The sequence below is a fragment of the Phytophthora parasitica genome, assembly GCF_000247585.1.
Source record: "Phytophthora parasitica INRA-310 unplaced genomic scaffold supercont2.3, whole genome shotgun sequence".
NCBI classification, from domain to species: domain Eukaryota; phylum Oomycota; class Peronosporomycetes; order Peronosporales; family Peronosporaceae; genus Phytophthora; species Phytophthora nicotianae.
Window position 1 is genome coordinate 69,156 of NW_008648989.1, and position 16,143 is coordinate 85,298.

At 49.7% G+C, this 16,143-nt stretch overlaps 8 protein-coding genes across 8 annotated transcripts in view; 5 read left to right on the plus strand and 3 right to left on the minus strand.

Annotated features, from left to right (window-relative positions):
• Positions 1–4,528, minus strand: part of PPTG_21016 (hypothetical protein) — a gene marked incomplete at both ends in the record, with an annotated part of 7,742 nt that extends 3,214 nt beyond the window's left edge. Inside the window, 9 exons of the mRNA XM_008895468.1 lie at positions 21–179; positions 626–729; positions 854–1,606; positions 1,670–2,314; positions 2,444–3,498; positions 3,566–3,896; positions 3,964–4,067; positions 4,133–4,241; positions 4,304–4,528. Coding sequence (XP_008893716.1) covers positions 21–179; positions 626–729; positions 854–1,606; positions 1,670–2,314; positions 2,444–3,498; positions 3,566–3,896; positions 3,964–4,067; positions 4,133–4,241; positions 4,304–4,528 — 3,485 coding nt within the window. The remainder of the gene's footprint in view (positions 1–20; positions 180–625; positions 730–853; positions 1,607–1,669; positions 2,315–2,443; positions 3,499–3,565; positions 3,897–3,963; positions 4,068–4,132; positions 4,242–4,303) is intronic.
• A 1,143-nt stretch (positions 4,529–5,671) lies between these two features.
• On the plus strand, positions 5,672–6,844 carry PPTG_01220 (hypothetical protein; the record flags this gene model as incomplete). Its single annotated transcript, XM_008894455.1, has 1 exon — positions 5,672–6,844. The coding sequence occupies one exon, from the start codon at positions 5,672–5,674 to the stop codon at positions 6,842–6,844; it is 1,173 nt and encodes a 390-aa protein (XP_008892703.1).
• A 485-nt stretch (positions 6,845–7,329) lies between these two features.
• Positions 7,330–9,035, minus strand: PPTG_21017 (hypothetical protein). The gene has a single exon (XM_008895469.1). The coding sequence runs from the start codon at positions 8,296–8,298 to the stop codon at positions 7,843–7,845; it is 456 nt and encodes a 151-aa protein (XP_008893717.1). The 5' UTR covers positions 8,299–9,035; the 3' UTR covers positions 7,330–7,842.
• PPTG_01221 (hypothetical protein) lies at positions 8,776–9,960 on the plus strand (the record flags this gene model as incomplete). Its single annotated transcript, XM_008894456.1, has 1 exon — positions 8,776–9,960. One exon carries the CDS (start codon positions 8,776–8,778, stop codon positions 9,958–9,960), a length of 1,185 nt encoding a protein of 394 aa, XP_008892704.1.
• A 189-nt stretch (positions 9,961–10,149) lies between these two features.
• Positions 10,150–11,019, plus strand: PPTG_01222 (hypothetical protein; the record flags this gene model as incomplete). Its single annotated transcript, XM_008894457.1, has 1 exon — positions 10,150–11,019. One exon carries the CDS (start codon positions 10,150–10,152, stop codon positions 11,017–11,019), a length of 870 nt encoding a protein of 289 aa, XP_008892705.1.
• Positions 11,020–11,395: 376 nt separating this feature from the next.
• Positions 11,396–13,786, plus strand: PPTG_01223 (hypothetical protein; the record flags this gene model as incomplete). The annotated part of the gene is made up of 2 exons (XM_008894458.1): positions 11,396–13,049; positions 13,108–13,786. The coding sequence occupies exons 1-2, from the start codon at positions 11,437–11,439 to the stop codon at positions 13,784–13,786; spliced, it is 2,292 nt and encodes a 763-aa protein (XP_008892706.1). The 5' UTR covers positions 11,396–11,436.
• Positions 13,787–14,787: 1,001 nt separating this feature from the next.
• Positions 14,788–15,927, plus strand: PPTG_01224 (hypothetical protein; the record flags this gene model as incomplete). The annotated part of the gene is made up of 3 exons (XM_008894459.1): positions 14,788–15,126; positions 15,199–15,405; positions 15,535–15,927. 3 exons carry the CDS (start codon positions 14,788–14,790, stop codon positions 15,925–15,927), a joined length of 939 nt encoding a protein of 312 aa, XP_008892707.1.
• A 45-nt stretch (positions 15,928–15,972) lies between these two features.
• The window catches only part of PPTG_01225 (hypothetical protein), a gene marked incomplete at both ends in the record, with an annotated part of 3,383 nt that continues 3,212 nt past the window's right edge, over positions 15,973–16,143 (minus strand). Inside the window, one exon of the mRNA XM_008894460.1 lies at positions 15,973–16,108. Within this exon, the coding sequence (XP_008892708.1) occupies positions 15,973–16,108 (136 nt within the window). The remainder of the gene's footprint in view (positions 16,109–16,143) is intronic.

Here is a 16,143-nt window from a genome sequence, read left to right on the forward strand (position 1 = left end):
CTTGGCCATTGGCTTCAAACCACTTTTGCATATCATCATCAAGACACAAGACCGAGGATAGCTGCACGTACGCTCCACAGGCAAAATGCCACGGCAAGAAATTGCCACGAAACGAGATTGTCGATAGAATTTGTTTGGGATTTGCAAGCTTAAGTACGATCGACTGAGGTTGGATGACACTTTGTAGACCTTTTTCCAGAATTTTTTCGATCGCTAGAGCTTGTTTCTCTGCTGCCGATTTGTGTTTACGGCGATCTGTATGAGCTCCAAGGACGCAAGTATACTTCTCTGCTTGCTCAAGTAGCAGTCGAACTATTTCGACAGCTTCGCCGTCACTTCCATCTAGATTACCACAGAACCCAAGACACGCATAGTGCAGAGGTAAATGTCCGTAAATGCCCTGTACGTTCGGATTTGCTCCACGACTTAGCAGAATCTTCGCAATGCCGGTGTAGCCATATAGTAACGTCAAATGAAGCGGAGTCTGACCCATCCGATTACAGCTATTCACATTTGCTGAATGCCCGTGGATTAAATCTACCACAGCTCTCTGCAAACGCCTCTGGTCTTCATAACAGGAATTGTAACGGAAACACAATTCTAGTCCACGTAGTTTACGACGTACAATAGATTTCGACAGCAAAGCATGCAGAAGAAAGTCTCCTTGAGCGTTCGATACGTTCGCATCCACACCAGCATCCAAGCACATGTCCAGGAACTGTAGAGATCCTTGAATCGAATCCAGTTGAAGACGTGCGTTCATGGTTGTCACCTCGTCTGACTTAGTGTACGCCTTAGTGATCAAATCACTAACACGAGCCTTTACTGGAGACACAAGTGCACAATTCCAGACTGTGAGGTCTTGTCCATCGGTAGTGATAGCGTCAACATTGGCTCGAGCATCAAGTAGATCAATAACCATCTCTTCATTCCCAACTAGGAACGCAATCATCAAAGGTGTCAGTCCCTCGGGTGACGCGGTTTCGGGCGAGGCTCCAGCACTTAATAGAGTCGAGACTATGTTTGATAGAGCAAGTTCCGATGCCAATAGTAACACCGAGTAATGCACATACCCAAAACGTGGTACGCTGAACTTGTGGTCAAGTAGTTTAGCCCATCGCTCCTTGTAAGGTAAGTCCAAGTCTGCAGCATGTTCTATCGGCGTTGTATCACCAATTGGCTTCTGTTCGAGCTCCAATTTCTCTCGATATTTCGTCACAACATGATCCTGCTTCACTTGGGCCAGTGTGATAAAGTTTCGCACCATCTCGCTAATTTGTGTCTTCACATTATTCGCTCGGTTTAAGAAATCACCTGCTTCCCTTGAGATGCGAGCAATGTCCATAAAAGCCAGCAATACTACGAGCGCCCCACAGCCAACGGCAGCGTTGATAAAGCGGTCTCTTTCCAGTATCACCAGTTCAGGAATTGACGGTGCGGAAGGTGTAGGAGCAGCAGTGACTCCACTTTTAATTGGGCTTTTCGGTGCTTCAACAGGTTCAGGAATTACGGCTGGAACTTCCTTGTCTGAAGGCTCCAAGTCATTCGTCATCACAGCGATCGATCGTACAGCTGCTTCAATCTCGATAAATGAGGTATCGGGTGACTGAAGAACATTCAACACGGGGAGAAGCAGCAGTGTATGTTCCATTTGAGACGATAATTCCACTAATGAAGGCCATTCACTCCCCGTAATAGCGTCTGGAGAAGTCTCCTTTTGATCTTCCGTTGGTGACTGTAATTCACTTTTTGCCAGTTGTAGCAACATCTTCATTCCGCTTGGAACCATCAGTAAACTATCCAGTAGTCCTAGTAACGATACGCACACGGCTGGATTGACTGCAGTGTACTGTGAGATAAGCTTCGGTACTTGCAAACCTTTTTCTAATAGACTGAGCATCACTGCTTCACCCACTGCTGCCGGTTTTGTTTGATCCGCTGGCAATTTTTTCTTACTCCCTCCTGTTGCGGGGATCCCAGGTTTTCCAGAAACAGAGTCCGACCCTGATTTGGCAGCCATGAGTTCACTAAAATCTGTTGCCGTCGACCCGCTTGAATTCCACTTACGATAAGCACTGGCCAATGCAGCGAGAGCTTCAGCGACGACAAGGTATACGTCAATACTGTGCAGAGCCTCTGTCAAGGGATTTGGCGTAAAGGCCACCTCGTCATACTCGTCGGACCATTCTAACTTGCAGAGGTTTTCAATCTCGGTTACTCTCTTGGTCTCGTCGATTTGATCATGTTTCCCTTCAGTGAAAAATGTATCGCTGTCTGCTCTGGTGTCATCAGCCCCTTTAGTCTCCGAGGATTGCTGTAGAAACGCGAGAAAAGAAGTTGAAGGATCATTACCCCCACTACCACAAAGCTACGTTCCGCGTAAAAGAAAAGGTTTATAAGCAAAACACGACAGCAAATAACGTGATAATACAAACAAACGTACCTCTAAAGCTGCCGAATTCTGGAGAACAATTGCGTGAATGCATTTAGCCAGGAATGCAAAGAGCAATTTATCGTTGGGAGATGTTGTGATCAAAATCTGAAGAAAGAGCGATACAGCTCGTTCTCCCAATGCGTTGGCATTTCCCGGCAAACCTACTAGACCTGCAATCCATCGAACTTGACGAAATATTAACGTTGAGTTTGCTGATTCATAGCTTGTTTCCAGTAGAGATAACACTATGTCCACCGCTACAAGAGGTAATTTCCCTCCATTGACAACACCCGCTGGATCAACAATATCAGCTCCACTTAATTCCACATCATCAGTCGAAACTGCGCAGAGAACTTGAGGATCGATTCGTGCAGGTGCTATCGATTGGTTGGATTGGTGAGACTCGCCGTTTATACTGTTCTCGTGTTGTAAATTACCATTCATCGAAACATGCATATCAGTAGTGTGGATACACAGGTGCAGGAGCTTATCAGCCACTTGATGAAGATCATGAGCCTCTTTAACTTTGAAGCAATCGAGCAGCACCGGCAGAAGACCTTGTGTTTTTGCATGTGCTTTGCATCGCTCGCTGTACTCGATTATTCGACCGAGACTCGAGATCACTGCAACGCAGCGGTCGATACTAAACGGTAGGAGCGCTGCCAAAGCAGCAGAATTAGCCAGTGCTGCATTAGCGGCCGCAGCCGCAGCACCCGTCGTTCGCGGGGTCTCGGTAGGGACAGCTGGGGGCGCCAAAGCAGTTGTGATGTCATATCGGAGAATACTGACCATCGCATCGATTACGTCCGTGAATAAAATGTAGTCTTCCTCGAGTGGGTTACTGGTAAGTTGATCGTTCGCGAGTGTCACTCGTACGAAAACTTGACACATAACCCCAATACTGGAACACAATAGTGGGGCGTCTTTAGCTGACAATGGACTAGCATCCATCCCACTAACAAGCACAATAGTCGACGTCTTGTGGACCACTTCTTGAGCTTCTTGGATGGCGTTGCGCAGAACACAAGCCGTATTATTCTTTTTCAAGAGGTCTCGTGCACAATCTACATTATATCACGATACTAACATCAGCTCAAGTTTTTTTTTAAATGAAACCAGTTTTTAACTTACCGATTTTGGAGAAACTTTCGAGGATGTCGAGTGCAGGACCATGATAGCGTCGCTCTGTGTGCACGACAAACTCCAAGCAGTGGGAAATACCCTTGTCAGCCTCAAATTTCACCAGAAACTCCTCGTTTGGAGGGTTCCTTAACAGCGAGCGCAGACATGACAACGCCGTGAACTGTAAATCGCCGTTATCTATCCCCAAGCAACCGAGTAACGCCGAGCAAGGAGACCCAACAGATTGGAACTCGAGTAGCGTTGGAGTGGCTTCGCCTGCCAATGCAGACAACGCGACGCTGGCTCGTAGAAGGAGGTCGTACACTTCGATTGCTTTGATCTATCATCCACGAACAGCATATTTAACTCCCTTTAAAATGTCGACACCTGCAATAAATTTAACCTACACGAATTTCCGAGGCCAAGGCGTTCATATTGAAGAGATTGATAAACGGCTCGCCAGCTTTCCACACCGACTCGGCGCTAATACTACGCTCAAGCATAAATTCCGCTATCATGCATTCACGGTATCTTAGATCTTTGTGAAATTGAGTTATCAGCGTGATGACAACGTACCGTTGATGTCAGGATGAATAACCTCAGAATCAGGATCAGCGGTCTCAGTAGTTGGAGATGACAGCAGTGTGTGCATCACAGTCAGCGTTTCTATGACAAGTTCCGGGGTCTAAGGTGTTTAGGATGTTAGTGACGATACCCAATACTGAAATTAATAATAAGAAACCATACTTTAGTCCTGGAGAGGAACCCCATAAGCAACGGTAGCACGTCCGTCTGCTCACGAAAGAATCGTTCATCTTGAGCGCAGAAACGCACTGCGTCCACCTTCTTGCCGACATCTTTGAGCTTAAAACACTTGACTTGCTTCTTCCACAGAGCTGCTCGTTTCTTGTCAGCATCCTTGTTCTTAACAGCGCTGGAACTGGGTCGACTACCTATTGAGGCGTCCCCCATTATCAATGCCTTCTAAAATGACCAGACGCGCCCGTTTTACAGATTTTGTAAAGCTAACTAAAACTCGGCGTCTTTTCAAGGTGACTGCAGCAATCGGCAACTTTCACAAATTTGTGTACATACGAGTGAGCAGGACTTTCGCCGCGGAAGGAATGTACGGCAATTTGAGGTTGATCTGTCAATACATGTACTTCAAAACGAAAGTGTCGTTCAATCTGCTCCATACAAACCACGAGCATGGGTTGTACCGCACAAGTGGCTGCGAATTTACGCAGTGTCGTTGATCTGCTTCGCATTCCTCAGCACGATCAACGATGCCAATGTGTTCATGAACTCGGGATGTTACACGCCTCTAATATGTTTCTCCGTGAGCGCGACGAATAAGTTCGTGCAGCGAGATTTTAACAGACATGAGCGATGTATGTACCGGTACGTTGCCGTCATCAGTCCGATGTCGACGAACTGGGCTTCCAGCATTACGGCATGGTCTGGTGAAGCATTTTTCGCAAATTTTGTTGAGCAAATCGTGTTTGTTTTCCAAGCAACAGATCCGGATCGGAGCCGTGGACAGTCAAACGAACGATCCATTCGTCGCGAATCAAAAGTGCATGCGACTTACGTTGACTTTTATCGCGTGTCCGATACATGTGCGACCCCCCAGCCATTTTGCACGTGTGCAATGTTAGTTTCGCGTTGCATTGGCGTCGTAGTTTCTCGTGCTCGGATGGTAGTCAGCTAGTCGCCTACATGTATCCACATATCAATGTACTTCAGCGCAGTTTCAACTTCTCGTACATGTTAAAAAAAAAAATGAAGATACGGTTGTCTAGCAGTCCTTCACTCATATGAAGCAGAGATTATCTGCTTTGGCTGGGATGCTGACGATAGATGCGAACCATGTGCATCTCAATGTTTTCTTCGTCTATCCGGCCCGTCGCTTGGCCCGGCTCGCCGAAGCATTTTTCGATTGACACTGTACGATGTCGTTGTAGGCACCGGATATCTCACTTGTTGGTCTCCACAGAATAGACCAGAACTTCTCCGCAGCTGCAGTGCATCGTAGCCGACCGAAGTCGTTCATTGACAGATTGGACAATCGATTGACACACTGCACAACTCACAGACGCGAGTTACTAACACAAGATGCCAAGCTCGAACGTCTCTAAGCGCTCCGCTTCAAAGGCATTGTCCCGACGTTTGACGGCGTCGTCTTCGATGTCGAGCTACAATACCGACGGTGCCCCGCTCTCCGCTGGCCTACCAGAGTACATCACGCTACCGGATCAGGTGAAGACTGTGTTGACGAGGCAGATCTCAGCAGCGGTGGAGGATGTCCTGGATAGTATGATGCACGAAGGCACCGAGGACGTTCACTGGCGCGGCAAGATGCGTAAGGATGGAATTATTTACTACGAAGATAGAGAGAGCGTGACGAAGGAGCAGACTCGTTTCTGCTGCGTTGACACGACCGAAGCCTCGGTTGAAGAGGTGATTAACCTGTTCGTTGTGTCCGACACCGACATGCTGCTACAACGGTGCCGCATCATGTACGACAACATCATGGACGCCAGGATCTTGAACGTTTTGGAGCACCCGTCGGAAGAGCAGCCAATGCGTTCATCTTACATTCGCTATACCGCCTTTAAGGCCAGGACACTGCAGCGTAACAACCGCGATATGTGCGTCGTCGTATCTACCGACGTTAAACAGTGCGCAGACGGATCGACGGTGGGCTACTGCGTGTGGGACTCGCTCAACCTGCCCGATATCTCCCAGTTGGACGTACCGCAGGGATTTATCCGGACCCGTATGTTCCGTTCGGGATATTTCGTGCAGAACTCTGGAGAGCCCGGAGCTTTGACTAAGGTTGCCTACATAGTTGGAATTGAGGCGGGAGGCCTCGCCCCACGGCTCACAACGCGCTACTATATGCCTCGATTTGGTGAAGTTCTCAGCCGTATTATTGCCCACCTCCGTCGCAGGCAACTCGACCCTTCTACCTTCGTGCCTCCGTCTCAATGGACCGATAAGCAGAAAGCTGAATTCTGCCAGTGTTGCAGCAAGCACTTCGGTGCAGTAAAGCTGCTCGATACTCGACGATACAACTGTGTGTCTTGCGGTGACGCCATTTGTCATGCTTGTCACCACGTGGAGGAGATCGAAGTCCCTGGAGCTCGGAATACGACAGTGGGAATCTGTGTCGGCTGCAAGACGGACAACGTCGGAAAGCCATCCCGAATGTCACGGTGGTCAAGTTGGGGAACAAGTTTTTCATCCGACTCGACAGAGTCGTCCACCAGGTCTCTATACATGTGATGATGTCGTTGCCGGAGTAAGTATGAAAGTAGTCCAGAAATTCGTCGTAAAATACATGACGCAACAAATTCCGATCCACGATGCGCTTCACTCTGCATGAACAACGCAAAAATTGCTAGTGACTACGAAGAAATGAGCACAGATGGAGAAGAAAAGCATTTTGGAGATAGTGCTAGTGTGCAAGGCTTACTAAGCACTGCTGCATGCATGTAGTATGCTTTTCTGTAAGCACAGCTATCGACTAAATGAGGTACGGTTGCTAACAAAGTGGATACGTAGCCAGAGGGCCAAATTCTATTCGGTGCTGGTATGGTATCATGGACAAGTGACCATGTCCTGGCGAGTGAGTCCTCACCCGTTGTTGCTGCTTTCCCTGTATGCATACGTTGCTAAATCAACTCAATTCTTTCCTACTCCGACGGCACTGGAAGCAGAGATAGTTTAGATACCGGGTCAGATCGATTAGCCTGCTACAACCAAAATCTAAGCAAACCTGAAGTGTAGGTATTTGGTAGCTCACTTGTACGTGTTACATGAATAATACTGCCACCTAAGCTTTTCGTCCACAACCATCTGCATCTCAAGTGTCCGCAGCTGGAGCCAGACTCCTATGCTTATTTTGCGTCTGTATGAGGCAACCGCACGCGTGAACGAAATGAGCGTTCGTGAAAGGCACCTGGCTTCGATTCGTGTTTTTATCAGACACGACAAGTTGTCGTCGGCAACCATCACTAAGTTGGTGATGCCAACACTATTGGCCCAACACATCGGACGGGACACCAACCGCATCCAAGCAAAGTTAACCCACGCCGTACAACCCTTGCACACTTTTGCGCAAGGTTGTCGAACAATCGAGAAGGTGGTGTCGATCGTCTCCTTTCGCTTTTGACGTGTCATGGCGATTGACCGTCATGGTGACGCCGGCGACTAATACTATCCAAGGATTCATTTACCCGATCACTGCAAGGCGGGAAACAGGGAAACCAGGATTTCCCTAGTCAACTCGGCCTCCATGACGCTCGGTGAAGAACACCGATATGAGTGTTTCGCGCAGCGAAAGCGGCCTCTTTTGGCGTCGAGAGAAAGAGCGAGATACTTTGATCGTGTTGTCCACCCTCGGAGTGGCACCCTGCAATGCGCCATCGAAAGCCAGGCAGTGCGGTCATGGCAAACGGATTCCAGAAAGTATCACCCTTACGCAAACTTCGTGGTTCTCGAAACATGCACAAGTATTTTTTCGCGGATGAAGTTGAAGAAGCAGCAAATCGAAATGGATTTCTTCGGAAACAGGCGTACGGTTTTCGCCAGCAGCAGATCCGGATGTCGATCATGAACAGTCCAAGACGGCTGTGCCGTGTATGTTCACTTTTGTCGGCTTTGTCATGGCAATGCCATCTCCACCGAACACCAACATGAAGAAACCGAATGCGCAGTGCAATGTTGGCAGGGTACATTCCAAATTCTAATACCCGTAAGTTGTCAAACTTCTCGATTCGCGTAGCTGTAAGCCATTTCCCGATGCTTGAACGCACCCACCTTCCCTCAGCAATGCTGTTCTTCCCTTCCTGCGACGCGCCTGCTGTTGCTTCAGCTTTTACGGAGCTGCAAGAACATCTCGAGCATCAAAAACCCTCAGCATCGAGATTCTTGGCTTGGGAGATGCGAACAGCTGTAGCATGTGCAACCTGCAGTTCTCGTGGCTTTCGGCTCAACACGAACTGTTTGCCACAACGCAGTTTGCGACTTTCGATTGACGCGGTCTCACCAACAGTACGACTGCCATATAATAAGACCGGATCTCTCACCTCTTGGTCGCCCTCGTTGTGGAAGTTCCGCCATTGCAAACCGGACACGCCACTCGGCTCATTGACACATTGGCCGATCGATTGACACATCGCAGGTTTCGACTAAGCGGGGATTTCTACCGTATCATGGCGAACTCGAGACAGAGAATCGCCAAACGCTCAGCTTCGGCTCCGATGCCCCGGAAGCTGACAAAGCAGACGTCGTCCTCCATGTCGAGCTACAATGCAGACGGTGTCCCGCTATCAGACGGAAAACCGGAGTACTTAGAACTGTCGGACGACGTGAAAGACTTGCTTGTCAAGCAGATCTCCACCGCCGTCGAAGACGTACTGGATAGCATGATGCACGAAGGAACCAAGGACGCTCATTGGCGCAGTAAGATGCGCAAGGACGACGTCGAATACTACGAAGACAGAGAGAGCGTGACCAAAGGACAGTCGCGTTTCTGCTGCGTGAGCGCCACGGACGCTTCTGTTGAGGACGTCATCAACCTGTTCCTGGTGTCCGACACCGACATGTTGCTACAACGTTGTCGTATCATGTATGACAACCTCATGGACGCCAGGATCTTGAGCGTGTTGGAACACCCATCGGAAGAACATCCAATGCGCTCATCGTACGTCCGATACACGGCGTTCAAGACTCCGGCGTTGCTACGCAACCACCGCGATATGTGCGTCGTAGTAGCCACGGATGTTATCCATCGTCCGGACGGATCAACTGTAGGCTACTGCGTGTGGGACTCGCTCAATTTGCCTGAGGTCTCCGAGTTCGACGTGCCTCAGGGCTTCATCCGTAGTCGTATGTTCCGTTCGGGATATTTCGTTCAGAACAGCGGGGAGCCCAATTCGGAAACGAAAGTTGCGTACATTGTCGGCATTGAAGCCGGCGGGTTCGCACCCCGGCTAGCAGCGCGGTACGTCATGCCTCGATTCGGCGCCGTACTCAGCCGAGTTGTCGGTCACTTGCGACGTAAGCAACTCGATCCGTCGACGTTTGCACCTCAAGCCGAATGGACTGACAAGCATAAGGCAGAATTCTGCCAGTGTTGCAGCAAACACTTCGGTGCCGTCAAATTGCTCGACACTCGCCGATACAACTGCGTGGTCTGTGGCGACGCGATCTGTCACGCGTGCCACCATGTTGAAGAAGTAGAAGTGCGCGGTGCAAGGAATACCACCGTGGGGATCTGTGTGGGCTGCAAGACAGCGTCGCGCAAGCAATCTCGCATTTCGCGCTGGTCCTCGCGATGGAATTCCAGCATTTCCACAGACTCGACAGAGTCGTCCACCAGGTCTCTGCCGATTTAACGCCAACTTAGCCGTTGTCCTGCAACGCCGAATCCTGAATTTATATCAATCAATTACATTAAGAAAACGTTGGGTCTGTTTCATCGCATGCCTAACAATACTTAGTAGTTGAAGTAGTATTTGGAGAAACCTTCGACAAGACTTGGAAGCACGTTCAGTAGTGTAACACCAGCGCTGTGGCCCCATAACATGCACAGGACCGCTCTGCGGGGACTCTACGGTGGCAACAACTATCACAAATCGAAGAGCCAAGCGGTGATTTCTCCTGTTGTCGACGATATGGATACTTGTGAAGATGGAGATCTGTCCAGGGGCGAGGAAGGTAACGGGTTCGGCGTCCGATCCAACACCTCATTGCGTCGCAGCTCGAACAATGCGATGGACACTGCGGCCAACATGCACGGAGCCGCGGTGGCGTTGAAGATCCACGATGTCCCCGAAGATGCAGAGTACCCACTGCAACGCAAGAGTGCTACCCTCACTACTGACGCTGGAATGCTCAGTCGACTTGGTGTGGGACAGTTCTTCGGAGATAGAAGCTCGAACCAGGATCAGGAGTCTTTTGCTGGAGCTCCGATAGGCCAGAAGTACACGGTTCTCGGCCAGAAGCAACAGTGGAGAAAGAATCGCGCTAGCCGATCGCGGCAGCTTCACACGATTTCGCCGGTCGATGATGATAATCGAGCGGTGCGTGTTGAAGGTGACACGTACAGCTCCGGACGCGGCAGTACCATCCCGAGCTCGACCTCGTCGTACTCTGAAGGCCGTTCCTCACGGGCACCGTCATCGGCCGAGTCGTTCAGTGAGGGAACTTCGTCCCTGCAGTCCAACAGCTCAGGACGAGACAATGAATATTCGCACGGTCGGTCTCAGTGCGAAGGCTCCAGTGCAGAAGATAATCAACGATTCGTAGTGACCAAGCAGAGGAAGTCGAAGTACGCCGCCAAGCTTCATCTAAACGGCCAGAAACCTCTGTACCTCGGAAGATACAAGAATGAAGAGGCTGCTCTTGCTGCATGTGAGAGCGCCTACAGCGTCATCTCCACGCCGCGCAAGTGAGCGCGAATATGACGAGCAATGAAAAAAAAATACTCACAAAGACGTAAGAGTTACAGGAGACAAAGGATCGCAGCGAACACCATGCAACATCGTAAAATATACCTTTCATTTGCGAATTGACATCGAAATGAGGATCTTTTACCGCAACCAAGCACCGTGCAGTCCATATCTTCGCCAGATACATTACTTACCACCAGATCAGCGAGATCAGGTTCATCGTGGCATTCGAGGTGGGACCTCAACTTTACTCGGCGTCATCGATGATCCTTGTCGATCTCTTCACCGTGCGTCTGCGTCTCGTAATGCTCCAAGCCATCCTGGTCATAACACCATGAAGACTGGAGCAACTCGAGCCGTTCACTTGTCAATTCGCCAGGTCCGGTGGACTCCTTCACTCGACAACTCTAGCATCGTGCAATGAAGCTTCGACAACTTGCTGCGTCGCTCACCATGGGGGTCATGGGCTTTGCGTCCTCGAGCTCCGAGGCGGCGACATGCACTGCATCGGCGCTTTCGATCCTCCCGTCAACCTACAACCTTGATGTATGCGTGAGCAACAACCTGTACTCAGTACTTCTGGCACTCGCAGCTTCGTCCAGCACCTGCTCGCTCACGGATCTTCTTGCGTTGGAGTCGGACACGCAGATTCTGAATCTCGTTTCACTAATCGAAGATATCGTGGCATCTCCGAGCAGCATGTCGAGTCTCGTATACGCGTACATGGCCGACACGTCCTCGTCCGACATGAACAACTTCTGTACAACACTCAACACGGTCATTTCACCGTGTCTACTGAGCTTGTTGCCGACATTGCTTCCAATATTTGAGTCCGACACGACGTGCTGTTCGGAAGTCAGCGATTTGATCGATCTGGTGGACTTTTTTGTGCCACCTAATGTGACCACCAACTCTTTCATTCTTAACGAGCTTGTTAACGGAGTGAATCAATTCTTCTGTTCCAATATCGGTGACTCCACTTGTGGCTACAACATGTTCTCTCAATTGACCTCAACGTACACTTCTTCGAGCTTCACATTGCTGGAATCTGTGATTATGCCGTTCGTGACGATTCCATCGGGTGAAGAGTGTACCGCTATGAAGGGTGAATCGTACACCGACATAGCTTCGCTAACGTCAGCGTCAACCATCCACTACTCGTGCTGCATCGACCATATGCGTCCACTTATCCAGTCCATCCAAGACGGCTTCGAGTACTTTTTCGACGACACTACAGTGAATATCCTAAACGGCATGATCGAGTTTTCAGCTAGTGGTGGTAAGTTCGTGGACTCTGTGCCAGGAACTGCGTCCTGTACCTGGACAGACACGTGCTCAGACCCGTCATACCTCATCGCACAGCAGACAGCATCTCGAATGCCTGGAACCAACGATCCCGGTAAGAACGACATCGAAGATATTAGCTGTACTATGGTGGACAAGTGCAATTCCGCTGGAACAGTGTGTAGCAGCGTCTGCGAGAAAGGAACGGCATCCATTTCGTCATGGCTCAACCTAACGCTCTCGTATCAACGCAATCTGGCTTTCAGTGGAAAACTGTGTTATACACAGATCCCGTCAACGCACAATAGTGCCATCACTTTGGCCGACGGATACGGCAACCGTGACCAGCTCTTCAACGCGAACTTGAACTCAGACAAGTCGTACTCGTACCTCAAAACGAACAACCAAGTTCTCAGTCTGACGGACCAATTGGGTATCGGTATACGGTGGATCGAAATTGATACACACTATTTCCTAGACGATTTCCACACAGGTCACTGCGGTAACCTCGGCTCAAACTCGATTGAAACATTCTTTGACGCATTCGGTAGTCAATTGTCCAAGTACGGCACGATTCTGTGGGGTCCGGAGCTTCTAGGCTGCTTTCCCTCGATCTCGGGTATTAAGACTACCGATGAAGTTACTACACGTAGTTCGATGCAGGAGGTGAGGGATTGGCTCGAAGCCAACCCAACAGAGTTCGTGGTGATCTACATGGATACAGGCTCCGATATTTCTCGGTTAAACAAGTATGAAGACTTGAACACGCTACTCACCGACGTCTTTGGTGGTCTCATTGTTCCCCAGTCAGCTCTCAAGACTTTGGCGTCGGATTCCTGGAGGCAGCATCAACGAGTTTATCGACGCTGGGTATCGGGTGCTGCTTCTCGCGAACGAAGACACTGGACTCGCTTACAGTCTGTATGATTTCTGTGGCGGCCATGAAGTCCTCACAACCGAGTACATTGACACGTTACCGGACAGTTCTCGTAAGATCGGTGGACTGGAGATCTATGGCAGTGATTACTTTTTGCGATCGTATCAAGCTGAACTGCGCTACATCTCCCTCTCCGACGAAGTAGTACTTACCGAGGAGTTTGAGACGTTCTTGAACTCTAGCAACATTGGCAACTTCGTGCGATGGAACATGAACCTGGTGGCTACAGACATGGTCGATGGGGCAAAGATGAGAGCTCAGGCGTGGTCCTGGGCGGAGAACGAACCCAGCGTCACCACGTCAGACGCATATGTACTTATGAACACTAATGGACGCTGGGTTGCAAGCACCTCAGCCACGAAGACGTATAAAGCGTGCTGGAGCAGTTCAAGTCTGGCGTGGTCTATTATCGACTATGCCGGATCCTGTGGAAGTGGATACACGTACATGGCTCCGGCTGATCCGTACCAGAACTATCTGCTCATGACGGCTATCTCGACCAAAGGCATCACCACCACATCCGTCGTGATTAACGCTACTCTGTCGTAAATAAAAAGAAGGCGAAGATATGCCGTCGACAGCGTGTCAGCGTCAGTGATGAAGCAAAATCTTGACTACAAAGTCGTCATTTGACCCAAGCAAAGTAATCCGAAACACAGGAGAATGGAATCAGTAGTCTTTTTGTCCTCGTGGGTCATCATACCCATTTTCGTCGTCATCAACAGGATGATAGGTAAGAGTCAACTTTTTGCTACCTGTTGTAACCACAACACTCACGGCTAGGATTTTGTTTTTCTTGAAAGTTTCATACAACCACGAATTACATTAAACGGACGCCATTCTCACCAGGACTCTTAAAATCGTATCGTTGGCATCGCCGTGACTCCTATAGGGGCCGCTACAGCATAAATTCACCATTCGAGCAGTCGTCCCCACTCCTCGACCGTTTCGATGCCACCTGTATCGGCGTTTACACGAGCTTCAAAATATTCATTTTCAAAAAAATTTACAAACACGACATCGCTTTTACCCACGGCAAGCGAGCACCCCGGCTCAGCGTGAGCGCTATACACCCCACCTCGCTAATTCTCTCGAAACTTCCCACATTGCGCCCAAGCACCTTAACTCGTAAACGAAGTGATAAATGTGTTCTCTTGACACGTTCCACTAGCTTCGTGAAGGTCTCATGGTAAGTCGCACTCCAGTCTTTCTCTACGTTACGCTCTTCAAACAGTGAAATCTTCTGCTGCGAAAATTGCAGTTCATTTGCAGGCGTGGATGCGATTTGAGTAAACTCGTCACTGCAATGTAGAAGTCCTTGTCCGTTCGCTCGAATTCTGGCACGATGGAACTTCCTCCCACATGAATTTTAAATTTGCGTTGCCCAGTGAACTTATTGGAAAGGAAGTGTGTCGTGCGCCCAACTCGGGCGAATAAAAGAGACGCTCGGTTTTTCACCTACCCCCACAATCTATCCGGCCATAGTATAGCGTATACTCCGGTGTGTACCCACCACCCCGCCACTCATTTCATTCAAAAAGGGGGGCAAAATGGCGGAAGATCGTCGGGTGAAGACTGCAGTGAGGCACCCCCAGCGCCGCAACTTGTGTGTTGAGATTAACGCCGACGCCGACGAGGCGTCTGCTGCGTCACCGGGAGCGCTCAGCGACGAGGAATGGGTGGATTCCGCCACGGATTCTGGCAGCAACACGAGCGGTCAGTCCAAGCAGGGCCGATCTGGGGGGATGGATCATCCACGCCGCCTTCAGGACGACAACGAAGACGCTCAAGGACTGGAGGTGCTCGTTGCCCCGTTAGAGCGTTTTGAGTTCGACTCATGGGAGGATCTAGAGAGCTACTTGGCCGAGTACACCAAGGGGACACACCAGGTACAATAATGCTATACTTTCTATTCATTAGGCATTTTTTTAGCTGACTGTTGTACTCTGTTGAATCCGTAGAGCTTTCGTATCCTCACGAAGAACACAGTGACTGCACACAATGCCAAGATTCGCCCAACGGGGTCAAATAAGCCGTTGTTGCCGAACGAGTGGGTGAACTACGGGAAGACCTCCATTTGTACACACTCAGGGACGTACAAGTCGAGGGGGAAGGGGAAGGGGAAGTGGAAGCGTCTGCAGTCACGGGCTATGGAGTGTGAGGCGCAGGTACGTTTGCACCTCAGCTGGGTCAGTTGGGCTGAGTTGGTTGTGGTTAGGCAGTAGCATCATGAGTTGGGTCGAGTTGTGTCGAGTTGGGACTAACTGTGTACGTGGTTCTGTGATTTCTTATTGCAGATCAATGCGTGTGTCCAAGTCGACGACGCTAAGGTCCCGACATTCATCTTGAGGATCACTTCCGCACGATTAGTGCATAACCACCCTGTGAACAAGCTTACGTACAACCAGTACCCACACGTGCGAACCGCGTTGGAGTCGGATGTTGTGGGTACAGTGAATGAACTTCGGAAGGCCGGAGCAAAGAAGAAGCGCATTCTGAAGTACATTCACGACAACACCGACCTGAACCCGTCAACGCAAGACGTGTCTAATCTGATCCGGAGATTGAAAGCCAAAGAGAACACGGCCTCGACCAGCGCCACACGGCTGAAGAAGTGGATGAAAGAGTTCGCAAAGGAGTCTGGAAATGTTGGTAGGATCTTTGTGGATTCAGTGGGAGAAAAGGAATGAATTCATTCATGTTTGCTACGCCATGTTTTGCTACAATCTAACGTTTTACATGTCGTAGACGGTCGCAACTTGCATTACATTGCAGAGTAGACATATGCGTGAGCTCTTTGACCGATTTCCCGAAGTCTTGATGATTGACGCCACCCATGGCACCAATGCGTCTAAGTATAAGGTTTTCTCACTGATGGCACACGACGTTTTCGGAAAAGGACAGTT